The sequence below is a fragment of the Vidua macroura genome, chromosome 3 (genome assembly GCF_024509145.1).
Source record: "Vidua macroura isolate BioBank_ID:100142 chromosome 3, ASM2450914v1, whole genome shotgun sequence".
Lineage (NCBI taxonomy): Eukaryota > Metazoa > Chordata > Aves > Passeriformes > Viduidae > Vidua > Vidua macroura.
The window spans coordinates 30,799,713-30,823,499 of NC_071573.1; the positions used below are offsets into that span (position 1 = coordinate 30,799,713).

Sequence of the window (23,787 nt, forward strand, 5' to 3'; positions counted from 1 at the left end):
TGTATCCATCAAATAATTTTTTAAAGTATGCAATTGACACTTATATAATTGAAAGTTACCTTGAATGTTTTTCTGGAAAAACAATTTCTGTTAGCTTTCCATGCTGACCATACATGAATTTATGCAAGTGTCTGAGGGTAGCATTTTGGAGCTACTTAGAACAAGTAGCATGAGTTAAAAAATAACACACTGTGCAATTTATGGTTATGATAAAATACATCATCGTTCCAGATTACTGTCACAAGGTAAATTGAGCTCCTGAAATTTCTAATTATATGTTGGATCATATCTTAAAGTCTTCAGGGATTTTAAAGTTTATGGAATATTTATGGGTTTTAGACTTAGGACTGAAAGGTTTGTTCATCTTGGAGCCTGGAATAATGGGATGTTTGAATTGCTGTAGTCAAAGGTTTGGTTGTCTTGATTTTGAATCTTCTTATTCTCAGAATGCTCAGAATTTTTATAGCTCCTTTAATAATTGACTTGAATTATTATGATCTTTTATCATTTTAAGCATTAACATATTTCTTTAGTATTTAGACAGGCTTGTTTCCTAGGAATTGCCTTTCTCAGAAGTTCTTTTCTTGAAATTTCTAAATGTTACTTCCAATTCCTAGTAATTCAGCAACAATTGGAAGCAGAGCACTGATTCATGGACTGTCACTAAACTGAATAGTCTTGAAAAACCTCAAGCACTAAGAGGAATATTTTCTGCAAGAGGGAAAACAAGACACTTCTACATGATGCTACCTCTTAGGAAATTTGATTTTGTTCAAGAGGCCCAATAGTTACACCTGTGTTTAACAGACCAGATTAAAGGTGGCAATGAAAGTTGTATCACACTTGCAGAAGAGAATTTGCATTAGTAAAGTTTATGAGAGTGAGTCCCTGTGCTGCTAAATATGCTTTCTTCTGCAATCTTCCAAATTTCCCAGATCATATGTGATCATAAATTTCACAGGGAGAGGAGGGCACAGCAGAGCTGTTTACATCTCTTCTGACATTAGATTTGACTGTGTATGTATCTATACGTACTCATAAAAACATGCCATGTAATATGTATGTTAAATAAAAATACTTTTAAAATATTTTCTAATACTGTACTTCACTGCATAAAACATCCACATCCCTGTGCTGAAGGCTTCATTTAGGAACATTAGCTGTGGTCTGGGGAGATCCCCACAGCGTGTGCTGCTTTGCAGCTGGTTTTCTGCAGGACTGGAGTCCAGCCCAAGCTGTAGGGCTCCCCAGCCCCTTGTACGTAATACATGGGCAGAAGTGCTGAGCCTTCATTTGAGGTCTAATCTTACTGCTGCAAATGAGTTTTAAACTATGCAAGCACTGTGCTTAAAAATACTCATGTGTACTGGTCTTCCTTGAAGACTGGTGAATGAATCATGATCTGCTAGAAAGATGCAATAACCAAAAATAAACCAGAAAATCCTGAACTCCTCTCATGAAAAATATCTCCTTTCACAGTAAACCATCATCACTAAATTTAAAGTTGTCTGATTTATCTGCCTGCCTACCTATTGCATTGTAAATTGTATCTGAAAATCTTGTCAGTTTTGATATAGACTGTTTTCTTAGCCGTAGAGAAGGAAAGGGGGAAGAGAAGTGGGCCATCAATGGCCAATTCAGTGGAAGTAAAACCACAGCTTTTATAAGTGGGGTTTTAGAAATAGTTTTTTAGAAATCGGTTTCTAAGTTTTGCTCTTCCAAGACCCAGAGATGGAGGAAAAGAAAGAACTGGTGTTTGACAGTGGTAGAAGAAAAAATTTATTGTACAAGAAATTTTACTTCTCAGGAGTTAGGCTTACATGAAAGCGTACTGCATGTAAATGGCTTATACCACTGAATGTAAATAAAAAGATACATTATTTTTTTTAATTAACAAATGAGTAATTTTTGATGTTGTCTCATATAATCTGCTACTTCATTTTAAATAGGAGAATTTCTACTTTAATTTCTTAACAAAGTCTCATGCTTGCTGAGAGATTTTTGCTTTAATTTAATTTTGTTATTCATAAGCTATAAAGCACCTTAAAAACTTGTTCCAAAGAACTGTTCTCCTGCAAACCATTTCTTTCTTTATTTTATATGTGCAGAGACAGATTACTTTTGTGTAAGTTTGCAGCAATGTAACTCAAAATTTCTGGCAGTTTATCTAAGTTGGTCCCTGACCAAGACCATTGTGTTTTAGCGTGTGTGCAGTTTGTGTCTCAGATGGAAGCAGCTGTTTTAGAGGTAGTGCCCCTTAAAGAAATGAGTGGTGGGCTGAAAGAGTTCCTGTGTTAGGACCAGTGATATAACAGCATGTTTAACTTACCAGGAGTATTCCAGTGGCTATTAATAGGAGTTCACCCCTTTGTTGCACGTGTGACCAGACAGATGATGTTCTGTAGTGTCAGCAGGAAGCTGCACATTTGTGAGAATAAAAGGAAATGGAAAATGTGATGCAGATAAAACTAGGGGTCTTCACTTGGTCAGAAGGCAACTGCTCCTTGCATCTAGTGATTGTCCTATTAGTTAAAAAACTTGTAAATACACAGGTCAGTTTATTTTGATGGTGATTCAAAACATGCTTCTGGTGCAGTGGTAGAACCACACAACTTCTGCATTGCTCATGGCAGACAGCAATGATTTGCTGATGTCTCCATACTCAAACTGGGACCTTACTACTTTTGATTTGTGATGCAGCTTTCTACTTCTTTCTAAATAATTTACAATTCATTTTCATCAAAACCATAGCTCTGGCACAACAATAATAATGTTTCATTTGGCTTCTCTAAAACTAAGATTTATTTTTGCCCTTGGCTTCCAGGAAAACTTTCAATCCTGTTTTTCTTCCTTCTGGTAAAGATAAATACAATACAGATGGAGGATCATATTCATGATTTTGTATCTGTCTTTCCAAGTGTAATCTGTGTTGCTTGCTGGAATAGATACAGGAATAATCATGTTAAATACGTCTAGATGCTGTTAATAATAGTGCTAATGCTTGCACAGAGGAATGCTTTCTTCCCCCTAATGTTCTGTGTGGGCTGACTGAAAATCACTTAGTGACATCTAATTTTCTTGGCCTATTTCGATGACTTTTTCCCCACCATGGAAAGAGGGGCATTGTGTATACTAAGATGGTGTTCTTGCACGTGGGAGAGGAAGTAAACTGATTCCACAGTATAGACATCATGGTCCAAGTTGCCAAATAGAGGCAGCTATTCTGAATACCTCTGGGTTTGGATATAGGATTTAAGGCACTTTTAATGCAGCTGATTTCAGGCAGTTTCACTGTATCCTATAAAATCTTAAAATCTAAACTTAGCATAAGTTTGTTGTAGTGGTTCCAAAAATATAGTATGACAAAATTGGTAATTGGCAATTGATTGGTTTAGATTCACTGTGTGCTATCAAATTTTCAGATTCAGGAGTGTTCCAAATACATCAAAAAGTAAGGATTGGTTTCATGTGTTGGAAGGGGTATTATTGGGCGCTTTAAAAAATCTTGAGGAGTCATAGTGAAGACTTTTTTTTTAAAGAGATTTTTGGAGTGCTCAAATCTTGAAATGCTGTGTTTCCATTTCCTTGCATTTCTTTTCTACTTGCTAAAAAAACATCTTTATATGCTTTTCCTCTTTTTTTAAGTCTTATTGTTATGGTTTTCCAGAAGTGGAATAAAGAAAAGGTCAGATTATAAATGTGGTTTTATTTAGTTTAAATTGGGTTTTTTTCCACCTTCATTTGTATTTCTTAAAATACATTCAATATTTTTATTTGGCTACTGTATGCTAATGGCAAAGGTAATTTTTTATTAAAAAAACATTTAGAGAAATCTTTTAAACATGTAAGAATATATTTTTGATTTTCAATAAATAGTTACTAAAGGAAGAAGTTTCATAGGGTACATTAGCTCTTATTTATGAAATTTCTGATGGTAAAAATCTCTTTTTAGTGTGTGGGATAATCTTTCTTAGGATGTTATTGTCTCCTTCTCAAGAAAGAAGCACATTTTTTCTGTTTTAAAATGATTATAATAAACTAATTCATGACTGCTGTGATGTGTCATGGAGAGTCAAGTTAGAGGTTCCAGCCATAGAACAGGCAAAATTGTTTGAGGTTTTGTTTTTTGGTTTGCTTTATTCTTTTAAAGGAGCTTCTCTCTAGAGGTTCTTTTTGTAAAGACAACCAGTGTTAAAAGGATTTTCTCGAGGAACTTCTGACACCTTCTTAGGTAATTCACAATGAGAGAAAGTGAGTGGGAAATCAAAATCTCTTTGAAACCAACTTGAAAATGCTGCCATATGTCTTATTCTTGAGATTATACAGGGCTGTTTTAAAAAAGAAAAAAAAAAAAGAAATTCAGTCTCCAGCTTTCAACTGCAACATTCTTCAACCAGACAGTTCTGGGATCTGTTAAATGAAATCTCCATCCACCACACTTTGCAACTTGTGAATTGATAGATGATACAGCTTCCTGTGGTGGTATTTAAGTTTACCATGGGAACAGCTAAATCAGTGACAGCAGCAATAAGAAGGGCACTGAATATATTTTTTCAACTTACAGCCAGCTGAGTTTCACATTCTTATTCAGCAACCTGATAAGTCTACGTTAAAATGAATTATGTAGTGTTTGAATATGAGCAGAGGTTCTGGCAAAGCTAGGAGGACAGAAAAGTTTTGGGATGATGGGCTATGACCTGAATTCTTAAGGAAAGGTTTTTTTAAAGTGTCTACTATCTCTTGATTTGTTAATAAACAAAACAGTAAACGTTTTAGAGGTTATTTTTTACAATTGCTAGAACATTTTGTATCTTTTCAGTTTGGACACACACAATTAAGGTTTCCCTTTTTATCTCTACTGTAAGTAAACTGAGCCAAATTCTCCTGGATTTTATGTGTGTCTCTGTTCTCTGGCATAAGTGTAGAGCTGTAACCAAAGATAGATCTTATCCTCATGTGGCTACGCATTTAAAGCATTAAATTGTACAAATAGTTGTCCTTTGTGCTGCAGGCAGTCTCCTTGTCAGTCTCTTGGCTCCCCACAGATTTTGGTTGGACACAATCCTCCTTGTGCTGTGCACAGGTTTCTAGATGAGTTTTGTGCTGTCCGTGTTAGGAGAACTTACTTGATGCTTCAGAATAGCCACAGGTGGTACCACTGTGGGTGTGACAGGGTCAGTGCTAAATGGAAAGCAGATACAGCACTGGAATAATAAGAGAAAATTTAAATCTGCAATCATTCCAAGAGTTGTTTTGTCTCTGTTTTCATTGCCTGATTTACTTTCTGGAGTAGGGAGAAAGTTTTTTGGATCCTGAAGAAGTATTTTACTTGATCTTTGTTCTGAAGAAGAAAAGAAAATAATTCAGAGATGCTTTTTTGGGTTTTTTTTTTTAGTTCTATTTTCACTCTCAGATACAGAGCATAGAGTTTAACAAATATTTTTCTTGAAAGACAGTTTTAAGAAATGTTAGAAGCAGGTTTTCTCCTGCACACATTAATTCTTATATGAAGTCTTCACATATATTTTGAAAGTCAACCTTCAGCAAGTGCTGAGGGCATTTGTTAGTACTGAACTGCTTTCTGTTTTGGAAAGTAGCAAAAGGTGACTTGCGGAAGGAGAAGAACTAGAAAAGCTGACTTTCTGTACCTGTTCTTCAGCATAGACATTGTTTAAATTAGCTTTAACTATCATGAATCTAAAGACACAACACCTGTGGTGGGATTTTTTAAGTTAGTTTTTTCAGTGAATTTGATTGACAATATTTTTGTGAAAACCTTAGCAGTCTAAAATATTTTCTTTCATCATGAGAATATCCAATCTGTTAGAGCACTGTGAGACAGATATTTAGTTCCCTGTGGAAAAAGCATGGCTCTTGAGTGCTTTTCTGTAGCTAACTCTGTACATGTATATCTGCTTGTTCTTATGTATGAGCTTTCTGTAATAAGGAGAGTTAACTTTTCTGTACAGCAAATGAGTAGAAAGGAAATTAATTGATTAACAATAATTCTGAACTCTGATTGCCCTTGGAGTTCAGGCCATTGAGAGATGTGAGCTGCGTTGCTCACGGTTTGTCCTACAGGGAGGAAAAGGAGCATTCTCTGATGTGCTCTCTTTCATCAGCCCTATGTTCCCTTTTATTTCTCCCTCCGTTTTCTTTCACGCCCCATTTTCTCTGAGTTTTCGTTCTCCAAAGTGAGAGGTTTAAAGCTCTGTCGGATTCCATTTTGGTCTTTTTTTTTTTTCCTCTCAATTCCCATGCTAAGTCACCTCATCATCCAACATCCCACTCTTCACACTTGCCAGCTGCTTCCATCAGTAAGTTTTTAAGCATTCCTGAATTTTACATCAATTTTAGAGAATTATGAAAAACAAAATACATCTCAATCAACACATCTGTTGCCTCTTTGAAGGCTCTTTGCCAATTCTTTTCCTCTGTGAGTGTACTTTTTATTAGAGGCTTAATCTGCCATTGGTCAGGTAAAACAGCTCAGGTTCCATTAGATTCCTTCTAGCAGATGATGCTTTAATATTTTTCTGAAATTCTGACTCAGTTAGAAATTAGGTGGCCAGTTAAGCATATTTTCATAAGCCAGAAGCACTTTGCATTTCATGTAAAAGTTTGAGCCACATGCTCACCAAATCACTGAACATGAGAAAGACACCAATGCATCTGTTTTACCAAAGGTTGGAGAATAAGGGCTAAATTAACTTTGCAGCTAGGACATTTGGAATATATATCAAAAAAAAAAAAAAGGCAAAAGTTAGAAATAAGTACACTTCTAGAACTTGGCTCAAAAAGTCTTTTTTACCCATTTGTGTGTCTTATACGGTAAGATACAAAGTTAATCCAGCTGTTGTGGGTTGACCCCAGCCAGGTGCCCACAAGGTCTTTCTGCCATTCCCCTCTGTAATAGGTTGGGAAGAAGAGTATTACCAAAGGCTCATGGTTTGAGAAAAGGACAAGGAGACATGACTCTGTGGGGAGTGTTTTCAGAAGGGCAAAACATACTTAACTTGGAGAAATCAATTAAATTTATTGCCAATCAAATCAGAGAAGCATAATGAGAACTAAAACTAGATCTTGAAACACCTTCCCCTTCCTCCTCCTGTTTTCCCAGGCCCAACTTAAAACCCAAATCTTCTACATCCTCTCCTCCACCAGCACAGCAAGACAGGGAATGGGGATTGCATCAAACATTTTTTCTTGGGCTCTTTTCTACTCAGGGGAGGGCTCCTCACACTCTTCCACTGCTCCAGTACGGGGCCATTCTCATGAGAGACAGACCATCAGGAACTTGCCCAATGTGAATCCTTCACACTGGCTGAAGTTCTTCACAAACTTCTTCAGTATGTGTCTCTTCCACAGGGTCACAAGTCCTGCCAGCAAACCTGCTTCAGCATGCATTTCTTTAGCCACAGGTCTCCATATCCTGCTGGGGTCCTGCTCATGCACAGGCTTCTTAGCCTCCTTTAGGCATCCACCTGCTCCAGTGTGGGGTTGTCCATATTCTGCAAGTGGATCTGAGCTTCACTCTGAACCTCCATGGGCTACAGGGAAATAGGCTCTCTCACCATGGTCTTCACCCTGGGCTGCAGGGGAGTCTTTGCTGCGGCGCCTAAAGCACCTTCTTCCCTTCTTTCTTCACTGAACTTGCTGTCTGCAGCATTGTTTCTCCAACATATTCTTACTTCTTTCTCTGTCTGCTGTTGGATTTTTTCTGTGGGATTTTTTTCTGTGCTTCTTAAATACTTGAAGCCAGATGTGCTACCCCTGCTGCTGGTGGGCTCAGCCTCAGCTAGCATGGGTCTGTCATGCACCCAGCTGGCACTTGTGGATCTAGGGGAAGCTTCTAGCAGGTTCTCACAGAAACTGCCCCTGTAGCTTACCATCACCACCACCAGAACCTTGCCATGTGAACCCCATACTGATTTGTATTCATGTATCCAGTGTAGAGAGACAAGCACAATTTTCCATAATATATTTGGAGTGGGGTGCATTTGCATCACATTTTTCAAGTGTTCCTCCATAACCCGAGGGCTAGATATGTGTTGCTTCATTTAACAAGAGCCGGAGTTCTCATGTGATGTGTATTTCAGCAAGCACACTGTACAAAATCCACAATGCTACAAAATTTTGCTGGGAATCCTAAGAACCTTGAGAGAGATCCCTTTACTGTTCTTTTGCACAAAGATCTGCAAAAAATGGGCACTATATAGGTAGCAATCTGATATTACAAATCAGAGGACATGATGGACCTGGTAGGAACTGCATGGTAGGATTCCTTTTAGAATGAGTTAACACTGTGATCTCACCTCGTGGCTCTATTTTTTTATTGTTGTATAGTGTTTGAACAATAAAATATTCTGTATATTGAGACCCAAAGCAAATGAGAAAGACATTAAAGCTTCTCTTGTTTAATCTTGTCACTGAGAAATGCTTCTTCTGCCAATAATAGGTTATGAGGGGACATCAGGACAGGAACAAGGGATCATCCTGTCATATGTCAGTCACCTCCCCAGTAAAAACCTATATAATACATTCAGGTTCTACTGACAACACATAGACTCATCATCTGCAATTCCTTCATTATGCTGTGTCCATAAGTCTGGCAAGGAGAAAGAACATCCTGTTTAGCTCATTTTTAGATACATGCATTAGATACATAGGATTAACATCATATAGGGCAGGTAAATAGTGCTTTAAATATTGGAAAATTTCCATTGCAATCCATGGCAGAGTGAATATGTTCTTTCTTATAGCCACATCCAGAAATGCGTTGTTGGACTGTGAAAGTAGTATGCTGACAATAAATCATATCAAATACTTCAGGATTTACGTAACATAAATTTATTACTATTTTCTGGGTGGAAATTTGTAGTAATGGATGTAATGTTGAAAGGCATAGATGTGAGATTTGCCTTAATAGCACTGCTTATGAGTCAGAGATGTTCTTAATTAAGCTTTTGTTGTGTGCTTGGGGGGGATATCAGAATAAGGAAAATTCCTCCCACGTTTGCAAGAAAGACAGTGGAAAGAGGAAAGGAGTTCTTTTGCTGCTGAGTTTTGTCTCTTGCAATTGATTGCAAGAACTGCCCACTTAGGAAGCAGGCAAGATGAGGCTGTTGGTAGAGGATGACAAGATTGTCATAACATAGTCCTTATTAATAGATAAACTAGAAAGAGCAGTGACATGTTGGAACACTGGTTTAAATGTATTATGGGTTGTATATTGGGCCAAAAATGGAAAAAAAAATTGTCAGATGTTATTTTTTTTTGTGACAGATGCATCAGAGAACAGTCCTTTTGAGGCATAACACTAATATATTTTGCTTGTTTTGTTCAGTTCATCAGTAGAGTTGTGAAAAATTAAATCCAAAGATTTGATTGCCTTGTTTTAATGTCATACTGCTTGGGGTCAAATCCTATTTTGTTTATTAGATATATAACTAAACCCATTGATGAGTTTATCTACATAAAGGTACAGCTACTTTGTGTCTAACTACTTTAGTACTGTTGGAAGAGAGAAGTAATTTCCAAATTTTAAAGTCTTTAATTAGTTGAAGCATAGCATTATCATTGCCTGAAAGTATAAGAAAAAAAATCTGCATTAAAATATAATAATATCACTGACATTCTCCCAGCCCTTGAAGCTTCCTCTGGCTTTTGTGAGCATTTTTTGAGCAAAGTAATGAGGATTCTGTGCTTTTTACTTTATACCAAAATCAGTCAAACTGAAAGGCTTTTTCCTGGTTGGGAAAAGGAAGCTGCTGTGCAATCTTCTCTGGCTGTCTCAGTTGTTCCATAGGCACTGTGGGACATTCTCTGAATCACAGTCAATTCTGCAGTGGGCTCCCCAGCCCTGTGGAGGATACAAGCAAACAGTATTTTATTGAGAAACAAATTAAAAAAAAAAAAAAAAAAGCAAAACCACTTCTCTAATTGTAGGTAAGATTTCAGTGCCACTGTGAAGTACTTTGAATCTGTGTAATGTAATCTGTGTAATGAGCAGGTTTGAGCTTGCTGAAGGTACAACCTTTATAAAACCATGTTTTGAAAGCCATCTTCTCTGACCTATGTAGGTTATGCCCCATAGATCCTTAATGTTATATGGAATTTTAATATAGAAATTTTAAGTGCAAGGGTGCTTTGTTGCATGCATTTCAAAGCTTGGATAGAAACAAATTGTTGCTGTCAGGATGGGGATCTGGAAATGGAATTGGCAAGACAACTTTGAGATTTAGTAGCTAAAGGCAGTAAGTGATTTTCATTCCCTTTTTTGCCTTCAGATACCATGACTTGTCTGTAGCTAGTATGTGACTGGGATATCTGCAGGGTCCTGTGTAGTGCAAAACAGTTTCTGTCTTGCTGTGACCTGAGAAAATACAAAAATTTTGCAGCCCTCTTTTCTGAGAGATCTTGCTGTGTCTCTGGCCTTTTGCATGGTATCCACAAGATAATGGCTGCCTTGCTACAAGATACAGTAGTTTCTATGCTGTCAAAAACTTCCTTTTCAGGGTGCCATCACTCATCCAGCATAACTTATTGCAAAAGGATTGAGATCGAATATTAGAAAAACAGCCTGCCTGCCAGAGTAGTGAAACAAGATGTGCGAGTGTGTTGTGGAATTTCCCTCACTGGGGATTTTTGAGAACCATCAAAAAAATGAAAGCTGAGGATGCCTGAAGTACATGGGGCACTTCCCTACTGCAGGAGACTGAGCTCAGGAATCTCCTAGGTGCCTGCCACCTGGGCTTCTGTTATTCTATGGGAAAGGAACAAAGCTAGAGTTTAACAAATACTTAAGAAAGACCTTCTGAAAGACTAGAATCCCAGATGTACAAGGTTCTGTTTCATCATAATGTATGTAGCTTTTGCAAGTATTGGAAAGAGACTGCTGAACTTCCCTAATCTATCACAAACACTTGCTTAAAATAGCGTCATTTGGGATCTGACTGGTTTAATAGTTACCTCTGGGAAAAAAGCTTTGTCCTGAAGTTTTTACAATGCTTGTTTTCCTTCTTCACATCACAACACTATTTCCTTTCCAGGAAGCTGACAAAAGCCAGCAGCTCAGGTGTTGACCCTGCAGAGAGGTCATTTGACCCTGCAGATACTTCCATAGCCTGGAGCTCTGTTAAAATAAGCGTGGCTGTGTGCTGCTGTGGAAGTTCACCTCCCACTGCAGCCCTGACTGGGATGGTTTGAATCACCCTCTTTCTTTCACTGGGGACAAAGCACAGCCAGTGTGAGCGTTTGTCACCAGAGCACTGACCACTCCACTGCCACCACAAGGGGCTGGGCGCGCTCCGAGGAGCACAGTGCAGTCAAATTGCAGGACATCATTGTAGACTTGCAGCAGTGACATTAGAGAGGTCAAGTCCCAAGGATAGCTCTTCTGATCAATACAATAATCTGATCAGTTACAATAAATTTATAATAATAATAGAATATGTTGTAATATATACAGTTTCTTCATTTAGGAGATTTTGTGCTTTTTTAGCTCTAGTAAGTAGTTGACTTAATATGAGATATTTTATTTTGTTAGTCTGTCAGGTGCTTTACACTAACAACGCTAATACTGCTCATTACTAACACTGTAACAACATGATCTGACTCTTACTGACACAAACTAATTTAATTTTCTGCCTGCAAGTTTATCAAGTCAAGTTATGGCACAAAAATTGTTCTACATTTTGTAAATTATTACTTTACATTACTAGTTAGGACATTAATAGATGCATTAAATTTCATGGAGTGAGCTTTTTCTCATGAATAATATCTTTAGTATTTGCCATATGTAGAATGCATTTCCAGTTCTTTAATTTCAATTGCAGATTTGTTGACATAAGGGCATTGTGTTTAGAGTGAGGCTGTTTTGTTCCTCCTGAAAAATAAGACCAAAATAACATTAGTTAGCATTGTGTTTTGGTCCTGTTGCCTGTGACATCTCCTTTACAACTGAAAAAGCACTAATGTCTGGGTTGTGGAAAAAGGTTTGGAAGTTGAAACTTTATTTTAAAAACCTTGAGATGTGAAATTCACTTTTCAGAAAACCTGCTACAGGTAATTTCTGTGTGGTATTTCTAGTGATATAACTTCCTTTGCCAAATAAATTGTAATATGAAAATTGTAGTTACAGGTTGTTACATTGTTTCAGGAATACAATTTTTCTTTAAATCATTCATGTCACCAATAAAGAAATTGAGAGGAAGTAGGAGGGATCCATCTCTGATTTGCTTGCTTTGTGGATGTGACAGCTGTTTAAGTACAGAAATTGCCATCCACCCTCCAAAACGAGGTCAGTACCCCATGATCCATGTGAGCTCCCAGGGATCTAAAAAACAGACCACATATTTATATCCATCCCCTACCAGTGGTCCAATTCCTATAAAACAGAATTCTGTTTGTTAAATATTAGATTTATTAAACCGTGCTGTATGGTCACTGAAGATGACCGTGTGTAATTCCATGTTGTTAATACTTTAAGCTTGTGTAAATTGTTGCTAATTCTGCAGGCATTGTGGAGATCAAGTGCAGAAACAGACTTTCTTAAGAAATGTCTCCAAGTCATTTAAAGGAAAATTTTGTCTGAACAAGTATGGAAAGTAATTCCTCCTCACCCCAGCCTTTGCTGTAGCCGAGTTGATGGGCTGCAGCTGGGGCAGCACCGGGGGTTTCCCCAGTCTCTTCAGGGACCTCACTCCTGGTTTTGAACACTTGGTCCAAATTATTGCTAACCACCAAGGCAGGGACATTTCTGAAAACTAAATTGGACTTCTGTGTATGCTGAAATTGCAGTTGGACCATCAGTATCTATGAGACTCTTTAGTACTTCTGGACATTAAGTCCTCCTTTATTAAGTGTATTGAATGTGAAAGTATTTCTGTTTGAAAAGATGTGAGGAGTTATTGTTGTCCCTTCAGCTTTGAGTGAGCTTATGAATGTGCTCCTGATAATAATTAAGTATGTAGAAAAACTTTGAATCGTGTGTAAGTAATCATCAAATAGTTTTATAGTGCTATTGGTGTTTTGGGTTGGGCTCCTTTTTTTAAAAAAAGAAAGTAACAGAAGCCCTCAAACAAAAATATGTGCCTGTGACACCCCAAATCAACTCTGTGTGTATCTCAAGGGAAATCTTAAAATACATATAGGCAGAATCTCTCTTTTAGACAAGAATTTAATCATTTAAATGTAAGCATGTGTTTGAAGGCAAATACATTTGAGCCTCAGCCCATGCTACAAAGCCACGGACCATATTTGGGCTTGATATACTTTAAAATGGAATTTATTCTTCAGTGCATTTAGTAAATAGCTGGTGTTAGCAGACCTGTCTAGACACATCTCTTTTAAAACTCACCCATTCTGTGAGCATTTTTAATTTCTTTAGTAGCACTCAACACCTTTGTTTTTGTTAACAGTATAGTGTTATTGAAGGATCTGATTCTCCTATCCAAGAAATTTCCTGTCGGGTCTCCTAAATAAAGCAGATTTGAGATACAGTAAGCAAAACCTGTATGCTTGTTGTTTAAGAAGTAGCCTGGAAACACATGATACTTCTAGAAAAAGACATAGAAAAAATTCATGCTCTTTCTGTGACTGTGGTAAACTGTCTACATAATTTCTGTGCTCATCAGTAACAGCTTTATGATATCATATTCTATCATATATCTACCTTACTATTTTTTTCTCTAAAAGGTACAGAATTAGTTTGTTGCATGTGTTACTACTAAACAAGACTTTTCTCACTAGAAAGGATCTAGAAATATTTGGGGGTGTTTAGCTTTTTGGTCACAGTTGGTTTTTGTTGTTTTGGGTTGTTTTTTGTTTTTTTTTTTCCCCTTAAATTCCCTTAGATTAAATTTTTAAATGCAAAATCCTGTAATGATTTCTGCCTGGAGAAATCTTAATGACAGTATATATCCTTCTGCGGTACAGCCCAGAATAGAGTTTGGGAATAATCCTTTGGGACCTTATTTTGATGCATAATGATCTGGTTACACTCCATTCTGAATCCTGAGAAGTCCTGGACATTGTTTCTGCCCCTTCTCACTTTCCAACGTATTTTTAGACAAATGATCTCCCCTGCTTCAATCAATATCCTTCCTCTGTTTAGACACCAGATAATGGTAAAACAAAAGCTCAATTTCAGTATGTACATATTGGTTAAAGTGATCAGGCTTAAATATGATACAAAAGCTGTTAGTTTTCACCTTCAGCAGTGAAACATCAGTACATCCATTGTTCCTTTGCATTTGTTGTTCATTTAGGGTCAATTGTAATTATTAAAGGTTAATGTTAAACCAGCTAGCTCTCTGGATGGCGCTTTGTAAGGTAGGGGTGACAGCAATGTGACACCCAGGAGACATCCAGGGTGAAAAGCCCCTTGTGCCAGAAGTGCCATGAGGGGTCAGGGTTCTCTTGCAAGGCTTTGCCTGGCAGCATCACTGGTTTCTGTGTTACTGTCCTACATGGCCCGTGCTTTGGCTTTGATGTGGCAGAAGCCATTTAACTAAAGCTTCTTTTTTTTTTTTTTTCAAACACTGAAGGTTTGGTAACAATTACCTCCAGATTCAGGGAAGGGATCAGCATTTTTCCTGTTTAGAAGTCAGCATCGTCAGCAATAAAAAATGCTGGATACCCCCTCTATTTATGTGTAAGCTCTCTTGCTCTTTTTCTGCCTTATATTTTTGCTTTTTTTTTTGGTTGTTGTCAGAATTCTGTAAGTACTCAGAACATTGAAGATGAGACATGGCTATGCAGGATAATCTTGTTGCAATTAGTGCTCCACATTGAGCCCTTCTCATTTATGTTGAAACTGTTTTAGTATGAAACAAGACCTGACATGGTTGAGCCTTTGTTATTTGGTGTGCAGGTCTTACTCCCCTAATCTTGTTTCCTTTGAAGGTTGCTGAGCATTATGCAGTAATTTCCTTTCTTCTAAATTTCAAGAAATTACTTTTAAGTTATGACTTATAATTCATGCTTAATGGATATTACACAATGAACAGCATTAAATGTAGTTCAGACAGTTCATTTAAGCCTCCATTTTGCATGTATTTATGAGTTTTGTGCATTTTTTCATGCCAGATACTTTTTATTTTTATAACACTTCCCTTAGAGCTTGGATTTAAGCATGCAAGTCTTTTGAGTCTTTAGAATTGTAGGCATTATGTATGTATGTACATAAGAGTATATATAAGCAATTATATGCTACTGCTTTTCAAATAACTCAGGGGTTACTCTACAGTGAAAAGAAGTAGTGGCATTACTGGCTATGGTTTTGAAATAAAATTAGTTCTAATTTTGCTGGTTCTCAAGTACCATCATATGAAGCCTAAACTCAATGTGCTCCATTGACAGCATTCTTCATGAACACTTGGAAATTGTCATCATTTCTTACTCCATCTTTTGAAAATAAAATGTAAGAAATGCATGTGAAAAGGATTAAGTGAATAGTACAGAAGACAGAAGGACTCAAAACCAAAACAGGGAACAGAATGTACATTACATAAAGAAACAGCCTTTACTGAGGAAACTATAACCCTCTGTGACTATTTAGTAGAAATACCATGAGAAGAAATGGTTTATATTGAAACTTGTTAATATTCTGACTATAAAAAATTCACTTAATTTTAAATCCTTTGCTAAGAGTAGAAATGCCATGCACTGTATGCAGTATGCTAATGGTATTTTCTAGAACCTAATACATACCTCTGTAAGACTTTTAAAAATATATTTAAAAGGCCAATTTTGTTTGGGATGCTAGTATTTTCAAAAGAGTGCATTGAAAACACTAGTTGTCTATATCATACAGATGTTGGGGGTTTTCCCCAAATACTCCCTGCTTTCTGCTAGCATTTACTAATCTTTGCTTTCCTGCTTGTAAATGATGGGAGATATTTGGGGAGAGCAGTGTAGCTCCCTTCCAAAGTAGCTGTCTTCAGACATATAAATTAACATCTCTAACGTGGCTGTTCAGTATGAGATAAATGGATTTTAAATTAAATATAGACTATTGTGAGTTCTGCTAGAACTAAGTGGTTCACAGCCCTGGGTATGAGCCAGAACAGATGTGATCATCTGCTTCTGAGTCACCTGGGACAGTTCCTGCCTGACTTTATGCCTGTGGCCCAAAAGAGCAATGTGAATCACAGGATTGTTAAGGTTGGACAAGACCTTTGAGGTCATCAAGTCTGCCTGTTAACCCAGCACTTCCATGTTCAGCACTAAACTATGTACTTAAGTGCCATATGCACACGTTTTTTGAACACTTCCAGGAATGGTGACTCTACCACATCATGGGCTGCCTGTGCCAATGCCTGACCACCTTTTCAGTAATAAGTTTTTCCTAAAATCCAGTACACAAGATGTGACAGTGTTTTGCTTGGGGACTGTGGGAATGCATTGCTTATATGTTTATATAGGGTCACAGTGAATGAGTGACTGAACTTAATGTTAACTTGAAGTTAATGTTAAGCTTGTGGGTGAGCTCTTGTGACTTCATCTGCTGTGATGAAAGGCTCATATTCCATCATCCAGTGCCAGTCATGGCACTGTAATGTCAGATGCTTGTTTAGCCTGGAGAAAAGGAACATGAGAGGAGACCTTTCTGCTTTCTAGGAGGGTGGAGTAATGTGGGAGTTGGTCTCTTCTCCCAAATAACAATTGACAGAAGAGGAAATGCTATCGAGTTGTGCCAGGGGAGGTCTAGATTGGAAAAATTTCTTAACAAATTGTGTAGGTGTACTTTAGAACAGGCTGCCTGGGGAAGTCACCATCCTTGGAGATATTTAAAAGACATGTGGATGTAGCAGTTAGGGACATGGTTTATTATTGGTTTCTCGAGGTTGGGATTGAAGGCACTTGAGATGGTATTTCATGTTTGGACTCAGGTGTTTATTATTTCATATTTATGTTACAGTCTCACTACTGTGCGTTCAGCAACTTTTTCATTAGCAAAGCACAAAATGGCCAACTAACTCTTGTTACAAGGTCTTTTAAAACTAAACTATCCAATTAAGGACACCTAGATTATTTTCCCTTTTAACCCAATAACTGATCCCTCAAAGCCCGCAATGCAGACTTTTCTGTCCAGTTACAAAACATCACCAAAACCCATGAAGAAGAAGAAAGAAGAAGGTAAAGAAGAACAATCTGCCTCTGCCCTAAAACTTCCATCTTGCTTCATATTTATTTCTATATTCTAAAATCCCAAACTCTAAGTTTTCCACCCTGTGATATTACACACTTCTAACCAACTACACACCTGTAATCCCAGTGCTATTAATCAATTTCAAAAGCCTGTTCCACAAACTCAGGTCAAATTCAGTGTTCTCTTGTGGGTCTGTGCCTTTAAGCGCAGAAAGTTTAAAATTCTCAGCATCCAGGATTCCAACAGTTTAGTGGTGGCCTTGGCAGTGCTGGGTTAGTGGTTGGACCAAGAGATCTTGGAGGTCTTTTCCAGTCTTAATGATTCCCTGATTCTATGATTCTACACTGCTCTGAGCCCTCTAAGGGAGTCCTGCTGCCGACTGACGAAGTGGGGTTTGCACGCAGGGTGTAGTGAGAGGTGAGGTGGAGGCAGATACTCCCAAACATGCAGTTCATCTGTGCACTTCCACTCTAAAGCAGGGCACAGTGCGTGGATTTGGTAAGTGCCAGGCTTTAGTGACAAAAGGGGAATAGCAGACCGACAGCAGAGACTGAGGGCAACTGGCTAATGAACCTCCAGCATTATCCAAGATAGACCAAGAAAACTATATTTTCTAACTACAATTAGGGGATCCTTTTCACACACAGTGATGCTGTTAGTGTGGAAGTGATTTTTGATAATCGAGGCCTGCCATTTAATCAGATACTTTCACATTCTTTGCTTGTATCTGTTTTCAAGTTAGTGCATTTCTGAAAAAGATACTGTTTCATTATTTTATTTACACTGTAAGTATTAGAAGGGGAAAATTGAATTTCATTAAAGCATTAAATATAGAATTGAAACTAATGCAGTGAAGGTAGTTTTAAAACTTTGTTGGTACAAAGCAAACAAAAAAACCCAGTGTCATGATACTGCTTTTATGTAGCCAAAACAAGAGGAGGATTTTACATGCTCTGTAAAATTACAGGTGCTTTATCTGTGAAGAATTGCGCTTAAGATGAAAAAATGAGAAAAACAGTACTGTAGACTGATTATCATATCAAAAGTGTATTATGCACTGTCAGAACATCTTGTTTATTTTATGTAAGTGCATTAACTTTTTGGGAAACCTTTCCAGAAGAGTTGGATTTTTTGGGGGAAACCTTTCCAGAGGAGTTGAATTTTAACTTTCTCACATCCAGGTTGTGCATACTGTAGCAAAATCTACAATCTGGATGATAACCAAAAGAGCAGATGTATGTTAATATAGAATTATCTCCTATAATAGCTTTTAAAAGATTTCCAGCAGCTTTGTAAAGTCAGTAAATCATTCAAGAAGCTGGAGAAATGAATATTTTGTTGGATTTTCAACTATTTGTTACATGTTCTTTGTGGAAGACGGTCTTTCTCTTAAGGAGCTGTGATATTTATTAGACATTAGAGTTTTACTTAACACCTAAAAATAAACAAAATTGACAACATAAAAATAAACTGTCTGGTATTTCTCATCTCTTTATTGAAGGGCAACCTACAACCATTGCTTTTTGGTTGTTCTTCAGCATAAATAAAAGGGATAGCTTTGTGTACGAGGCAGTGTTTATTTACTGAGAGCTCACTTCAGAATAAAGAAGGAGTGCCACTCTGGCCATCCCACAGATGTGTCATCTTAGGGTGAAAACCAACTCTGAGTATGAAGTGTTTGTAAAACATTAATGTGTATGGAGCTAAGGCTCTTCTGTGCATAAATAAATTTGCTGGTGTCAAGGAGTTTAGCCTTTGCTCTGCAGTGAAAGACCTTGATCTCCATTTGTTCGACTGTGCTCTGTTTTTTTCCCAAGATGCCTGTCCATGGGTTTAATTTAAGATGATTTTCTAGAAATTCTTTAATTGATACCTTTTATATTTTAAACCCTCAAAACCAGGATTTATTCCAATGTTTTAAAAGGATTTGAGACTTTTTATACATTGAGTTGTTCTCAGACTTTGAATTTTCTGTGTTGTTATTAGATACTGTACTGTTGCTTGAACAACTCAATCATGTACAGAAAAGCTTGCAGCAGACCAAAGCTGTTGTTTTTAGGCCCTTGTAATGATTCACGGTAGCTGAAATTCAAAGAATGATAGGTGTTAACTACAGATCAAAGTGTTATATGCTCCAAAGTATTGAGTGCATAGATTCAGTTGTCAATGGATGACTGAATATGGTTCTCTCCAAGTCTTATAGTCTAGTTTGCCAGTGGCTCAGGGAATGTTTGCAAAATCTGTTTTTCATTAACAATTGCTAATTCATCCTCAGCTTTTGCTTAATGCATACAAAATATTATGATGGTGTTAGTGATATTTAAAAAAAAATCCTTAAGAAAGACCCAATGCACTCTGAAGAATTTTTTTTTTAATGCTTTCACTGAGTTATATCAAGTTTATTTTCTACTTCCTCTACCATTAAATCTCATGTACAATTGGAATAGGAATTGATTAAGAAGAACAACTGCCTTCCCTTGAACATTTTGCTGAGCATGTATTAGTATCAAAGTGGGTTATTAGAGCCTGAAGCTCAGATCTTAATCAGGAATTCTACTAAGTAGTCAATTCTGGATGGAATATTTTGTTCTGGTTGATAATACATATTTTTACTCAGCTTTTTGCACTTGTATTAGCACTTTGGTGAATGTACAAGGACATGGGGATGTTTGGATCTTTTTCTTCTCCTGGAGATCAAGTGAGGTGAAAGTCTGATCTTTTGGGAGAATTTAACTGTATAATTACTGTTAAGAGGTTGTCAGTGTGCTTGATAGTGATGAAGTGTCGAGGACTTAATCCTAATTTAGTCTGAATTTACAGATGAAGCTTTAGAAGAACTAGAAGTTCCTGTACTAAGCAATGAAAACCTTTGCCCTCTGGTAATTGATGCTAAATTGAATAAAAATTATGCAAAACTTAAGGAAGTTGTTTTGCACTGCTGGGCACAGGGGATTATTTTTATTTTTGAAGAACATCTACCTAGGAGTAGCATTTGAGTTTCCCCAGACTTGTGTCTGTGACAGCCAGTGCTTATTGTTTTTCCCTGTGTTTCAGCCCCCAAGGACAATGAAGAGCGTGTGTTCCGGGAGCGGATGCGCCCCAGGAAGCGCCAGGGTGCCGTGCGGCGCAGGGTGCATCAGGTTAATGGACACAAGTTCATGGCCACCTACCTTAGACAACCAACATACTGCTCACACTGCAGAGACTTTATATGGTATGGAGTAACTTTGGTTTTGCTTTCTTTGCAACTTTGAGTTGGGGTGTTAGCATACCTTGCTGTTTCACTGAAGTGAAAATGGTATAGAGCAGCAGTTCTTTTCCTCTTTATTTTGACGTTAACCTGTCAGCAGTGTTGCAGATGATAACAGAAGGCTGTTAAACCTCTATCTCAAATATTAGAATTGGTTGTATTTGGAGTTCTTCTCCTTTGAGCCACAGAGTTCCATATTTCCCTACGTAATGCACACTAAATTCCAGGTAGACAGCCAGTCTAGTATTATGCAAGACCTAAGTGTGTATTTAGACTTAATATTAGACTTTTATATTTTGTCACAGTGACAGAACTCTTTGTTACATGATTAAGAATTGCCATCTTTCTTCTAAGACATGCAAATCTCCTTTACATCCTACTGAAGTTAATGGAATATGGGTATATTATATGTCTAATGACACAGAAATTTTGGTGCTCAGTGTACTCCGTGTATTATTACAATAATTACAATTTATTATTACAATGTACACCAAGAACTCCCTTTTAGAAATTATTTACATTATTTTGAGTATTTTCAATTTTCAGATAGGGAGAAGTGGTGGAGACATTCAGTTTCAATTGTTTTTCAGCAGCTCCTGGTATTTTCCAAAGTGATCTAGAGATACTGATTTACACATAAGATCTGATGTGATCAACAGTAAATATTTCTTATGAGTGTGTAATGAATCGGTCTTTCTTAATGTAAAATGATGTGGAATGTACATGAACTCATCTGCATTCCTCTAAAAAGTGCGTGGGGGTTATGCTTTATGTTGGCTAAAGTGATTTCAAGCAATATTGACAAATGCAGTCAATAGACAAATAGAGGTATGCTTGGTTATGATTTACTATTTTGTCCCCTTTCTGTGCACCCTTTGGCTTTGTCTGTTTCACTATAATAAAAATCTGTCTGTACCTCTGACTGCGTTCATGGTCTCTCATCTTTCCTGTTACCTCTCAGCACCTGAAATGTTCCTACTTTGAACTGATCTCAGTCTAGGCATGCAATTATTAGATGATTGGTTATGAAAAGCTTTTCTTTAAACATGTGCATGTCCAGTAAAGGGAAGGAAAAATGTTTTAACTTTAAAAAATATTTCCTCTTCATTTTCTAAAATACTTCATTATTTTTTAGGGGTGTAATAGGAAAACAGGGATACCAATGTCAAGGTAAGAGAAATTCTACATAAGGACAGTTTAAATAGATTTATTATGTTATATAAATAATAAGATATTTTTATCAGGCATTGTATATGTATGATGCTAAGAATTTAGCACATAATGATCAGAATAAGTTTGTTTCAACAAGTATACAATCTTTGCACCAAGTCACAGTAGTGTTTTTCAAAACTGTTGGTCTTAAGCATCACATATGAAGTAGGAGCTCAGCTAACAGCCGTGAACATCAGATCCCAGATATATCTTCATGTATATCCATCCATCTAGGGAACCATATCTGTCGATCTTGGCTTCTTCATTTTTCAAGTCATGCATTTAAAATTGAGAGATCTTTATTCTGCTTAAGACTCTGTGTCTAAAAATTCCAGGTAATTGCGAAGACTGTAGTTTAAATAGATGAGATAATTATAGAGGTCATCATTAGAGAAGGTTATAGTGAAGACTGCACAAGTGCTTCATTTTCATCTCCCATTTTTCAACTCAATTTCTTTTACTCCTACTTCTTTATGCAGTCGCCTCTTGGAATGATGTGTCAATACTTAATTTTCATCTAACAAGTAGAAACCATCAAGTTAGTGATGATTTTTCAGTTACAAAATACTGGATGAAATTTCATTGTAAATAAGTAAATGCCATTTTTTAATAGAGCTTTACATGCTATAATAAGAATTACTGTATTAAATCTCATAGTAAATAAGTAAATGCCATTTTAAATAAATCTTTACATGATGTAATAACAATTACTGTATTAACAGACAGACGTATCTGGAGAAGTACCTTGACTTCTGATCTATTTTTTTTTTTTCTTACAACAACCACCAAAATTGGAGAAAGTGAAATTCATTACTTCACTATGAGGGTTTTTATTTTGTTTAATGACCTTGAATTTTACAGTATGATAGATCTAGTAATTGTTTATCTTATCTGTCATATCTGCAAACATTATTCATTGATTAAGTAATCAGGATGTATATTGGCAAAACATTTTTGCCTCCTGAAACCTTTTACTGCGATCAACTGAGGATAATGTGTTACTGTAAGAATATTTGACTTTTTTTTTCTATTCTTTTCATTTTTACAATGAGTTATCTTCATATCTGTTTTCCTTGAAAGCTATTTAAACAGGAAGTGTTTTTGCTGTTGTGTCTCATGTAACGTGGAGATCATGGACTTCATCAGATAAACAAATCACATACGTAAAAATCAAGAAAAATTGTGGTTAACATTTCAGAAGGTAATTTGTAGTTTTACAGATGAGATATTTGGAAGATATGCTTTAGTTATCTTAAAATTCTTTAGTCTTTTGAAAGTCCATTATCTTCTGTTTTTGTAAACTAACTTATTTCATAGGACACACCAAATCACCACCAGTCACTTGCACACTTTCAAGTCCCAGTGGTTCTAGTCTTCTGAGATCAGGCTTTAAAATTAATCTTCATAAAATCTCATTCTTTTATCTGCTTTTGTCTTTCTAGTTTGCACTTGTGTAGTTCACAAGAGATGCCATGAACTTATAATAACGAAGTGTGCTGGCTTAAAAAAACAGGAAACTCACGATGAGGTAAATGTTTATAAATTAATTTTTCTGTATAAAATTCTGTCTTTGATCTGTTCAAAATAGTATCTCTGTTTAATCAATAGATGCTACAGACTTTTTTGTGCCCATCTGGTCATTTTGTGGTGTAGCATTTACTTTGGAATGCTAGATTGTTTACTTTGGAATGCTAGATTGCTATCACAGTTTTATTTACACGGGAATTATCATACACAAATTTATTTCTAATTGGTTTACTTTCTTGTAACACCTGAGCTCAAAGTTTCAGAGAGCTCTTTCTACTCCTTTTCACTTTTAACATTCTCTCTCCATTTCTGAGTTAATACAATTCTTGTCAGTTTAATTCAGAAGAAGCAGGCTGGGATCCCTCATTCCCCTGGCTGCATTATATGTGGCTGAGCCATCAGCAGCTGATAGGAGAGCTGGGATGCTTGGGTGGGTATCTGACACCAACATAGACAACCAACCAGAATTTGCTTGCAAAGTCTCACCTCAACAAAGACTACATCCAAACTGTCAAAATGTAGTTATGGGGTTCTTTAAAATAGTTTCAGCCCTAGAGTATAAACAGTGAATGCTTTTTCTTACACACAAGTTTTTGGTTTGTGCTTCAACAGAAAAGCAAATGTATGCTTACTCTCCTGTTGT

The 23,787-nt window shown here is 36.8% G+C and overlaps 1 protein-coding gene across 1 annotated transcript in view; it reads left to right on the top strand.

Moving 5' to 3' along the window:
• The window catches only part of PRKCE (protein kinase C epsilon), a 287,426-nt gene that overhangs the window by 156,355 nt on the left and 107,284 nt on the right, over nt 1–23,787 (top strand). The window contains exons 3-5 of the mRNA XM_053973801.1: nt 20,210–20,369; nt 21,541–21,575; nt 23,060–23,145. Of these exons, the coding sequence (XP_053829776.1) occupies nt 20,210–20,369; nt 21,541–21,575; nt 23,060–23,145 (281 nt within the window). The remainder of the gene's footprint in view (nt 1–20,209; nt 20,370–21,540; nt 21,576–23,059; nt 23,146–23,787) is intronic.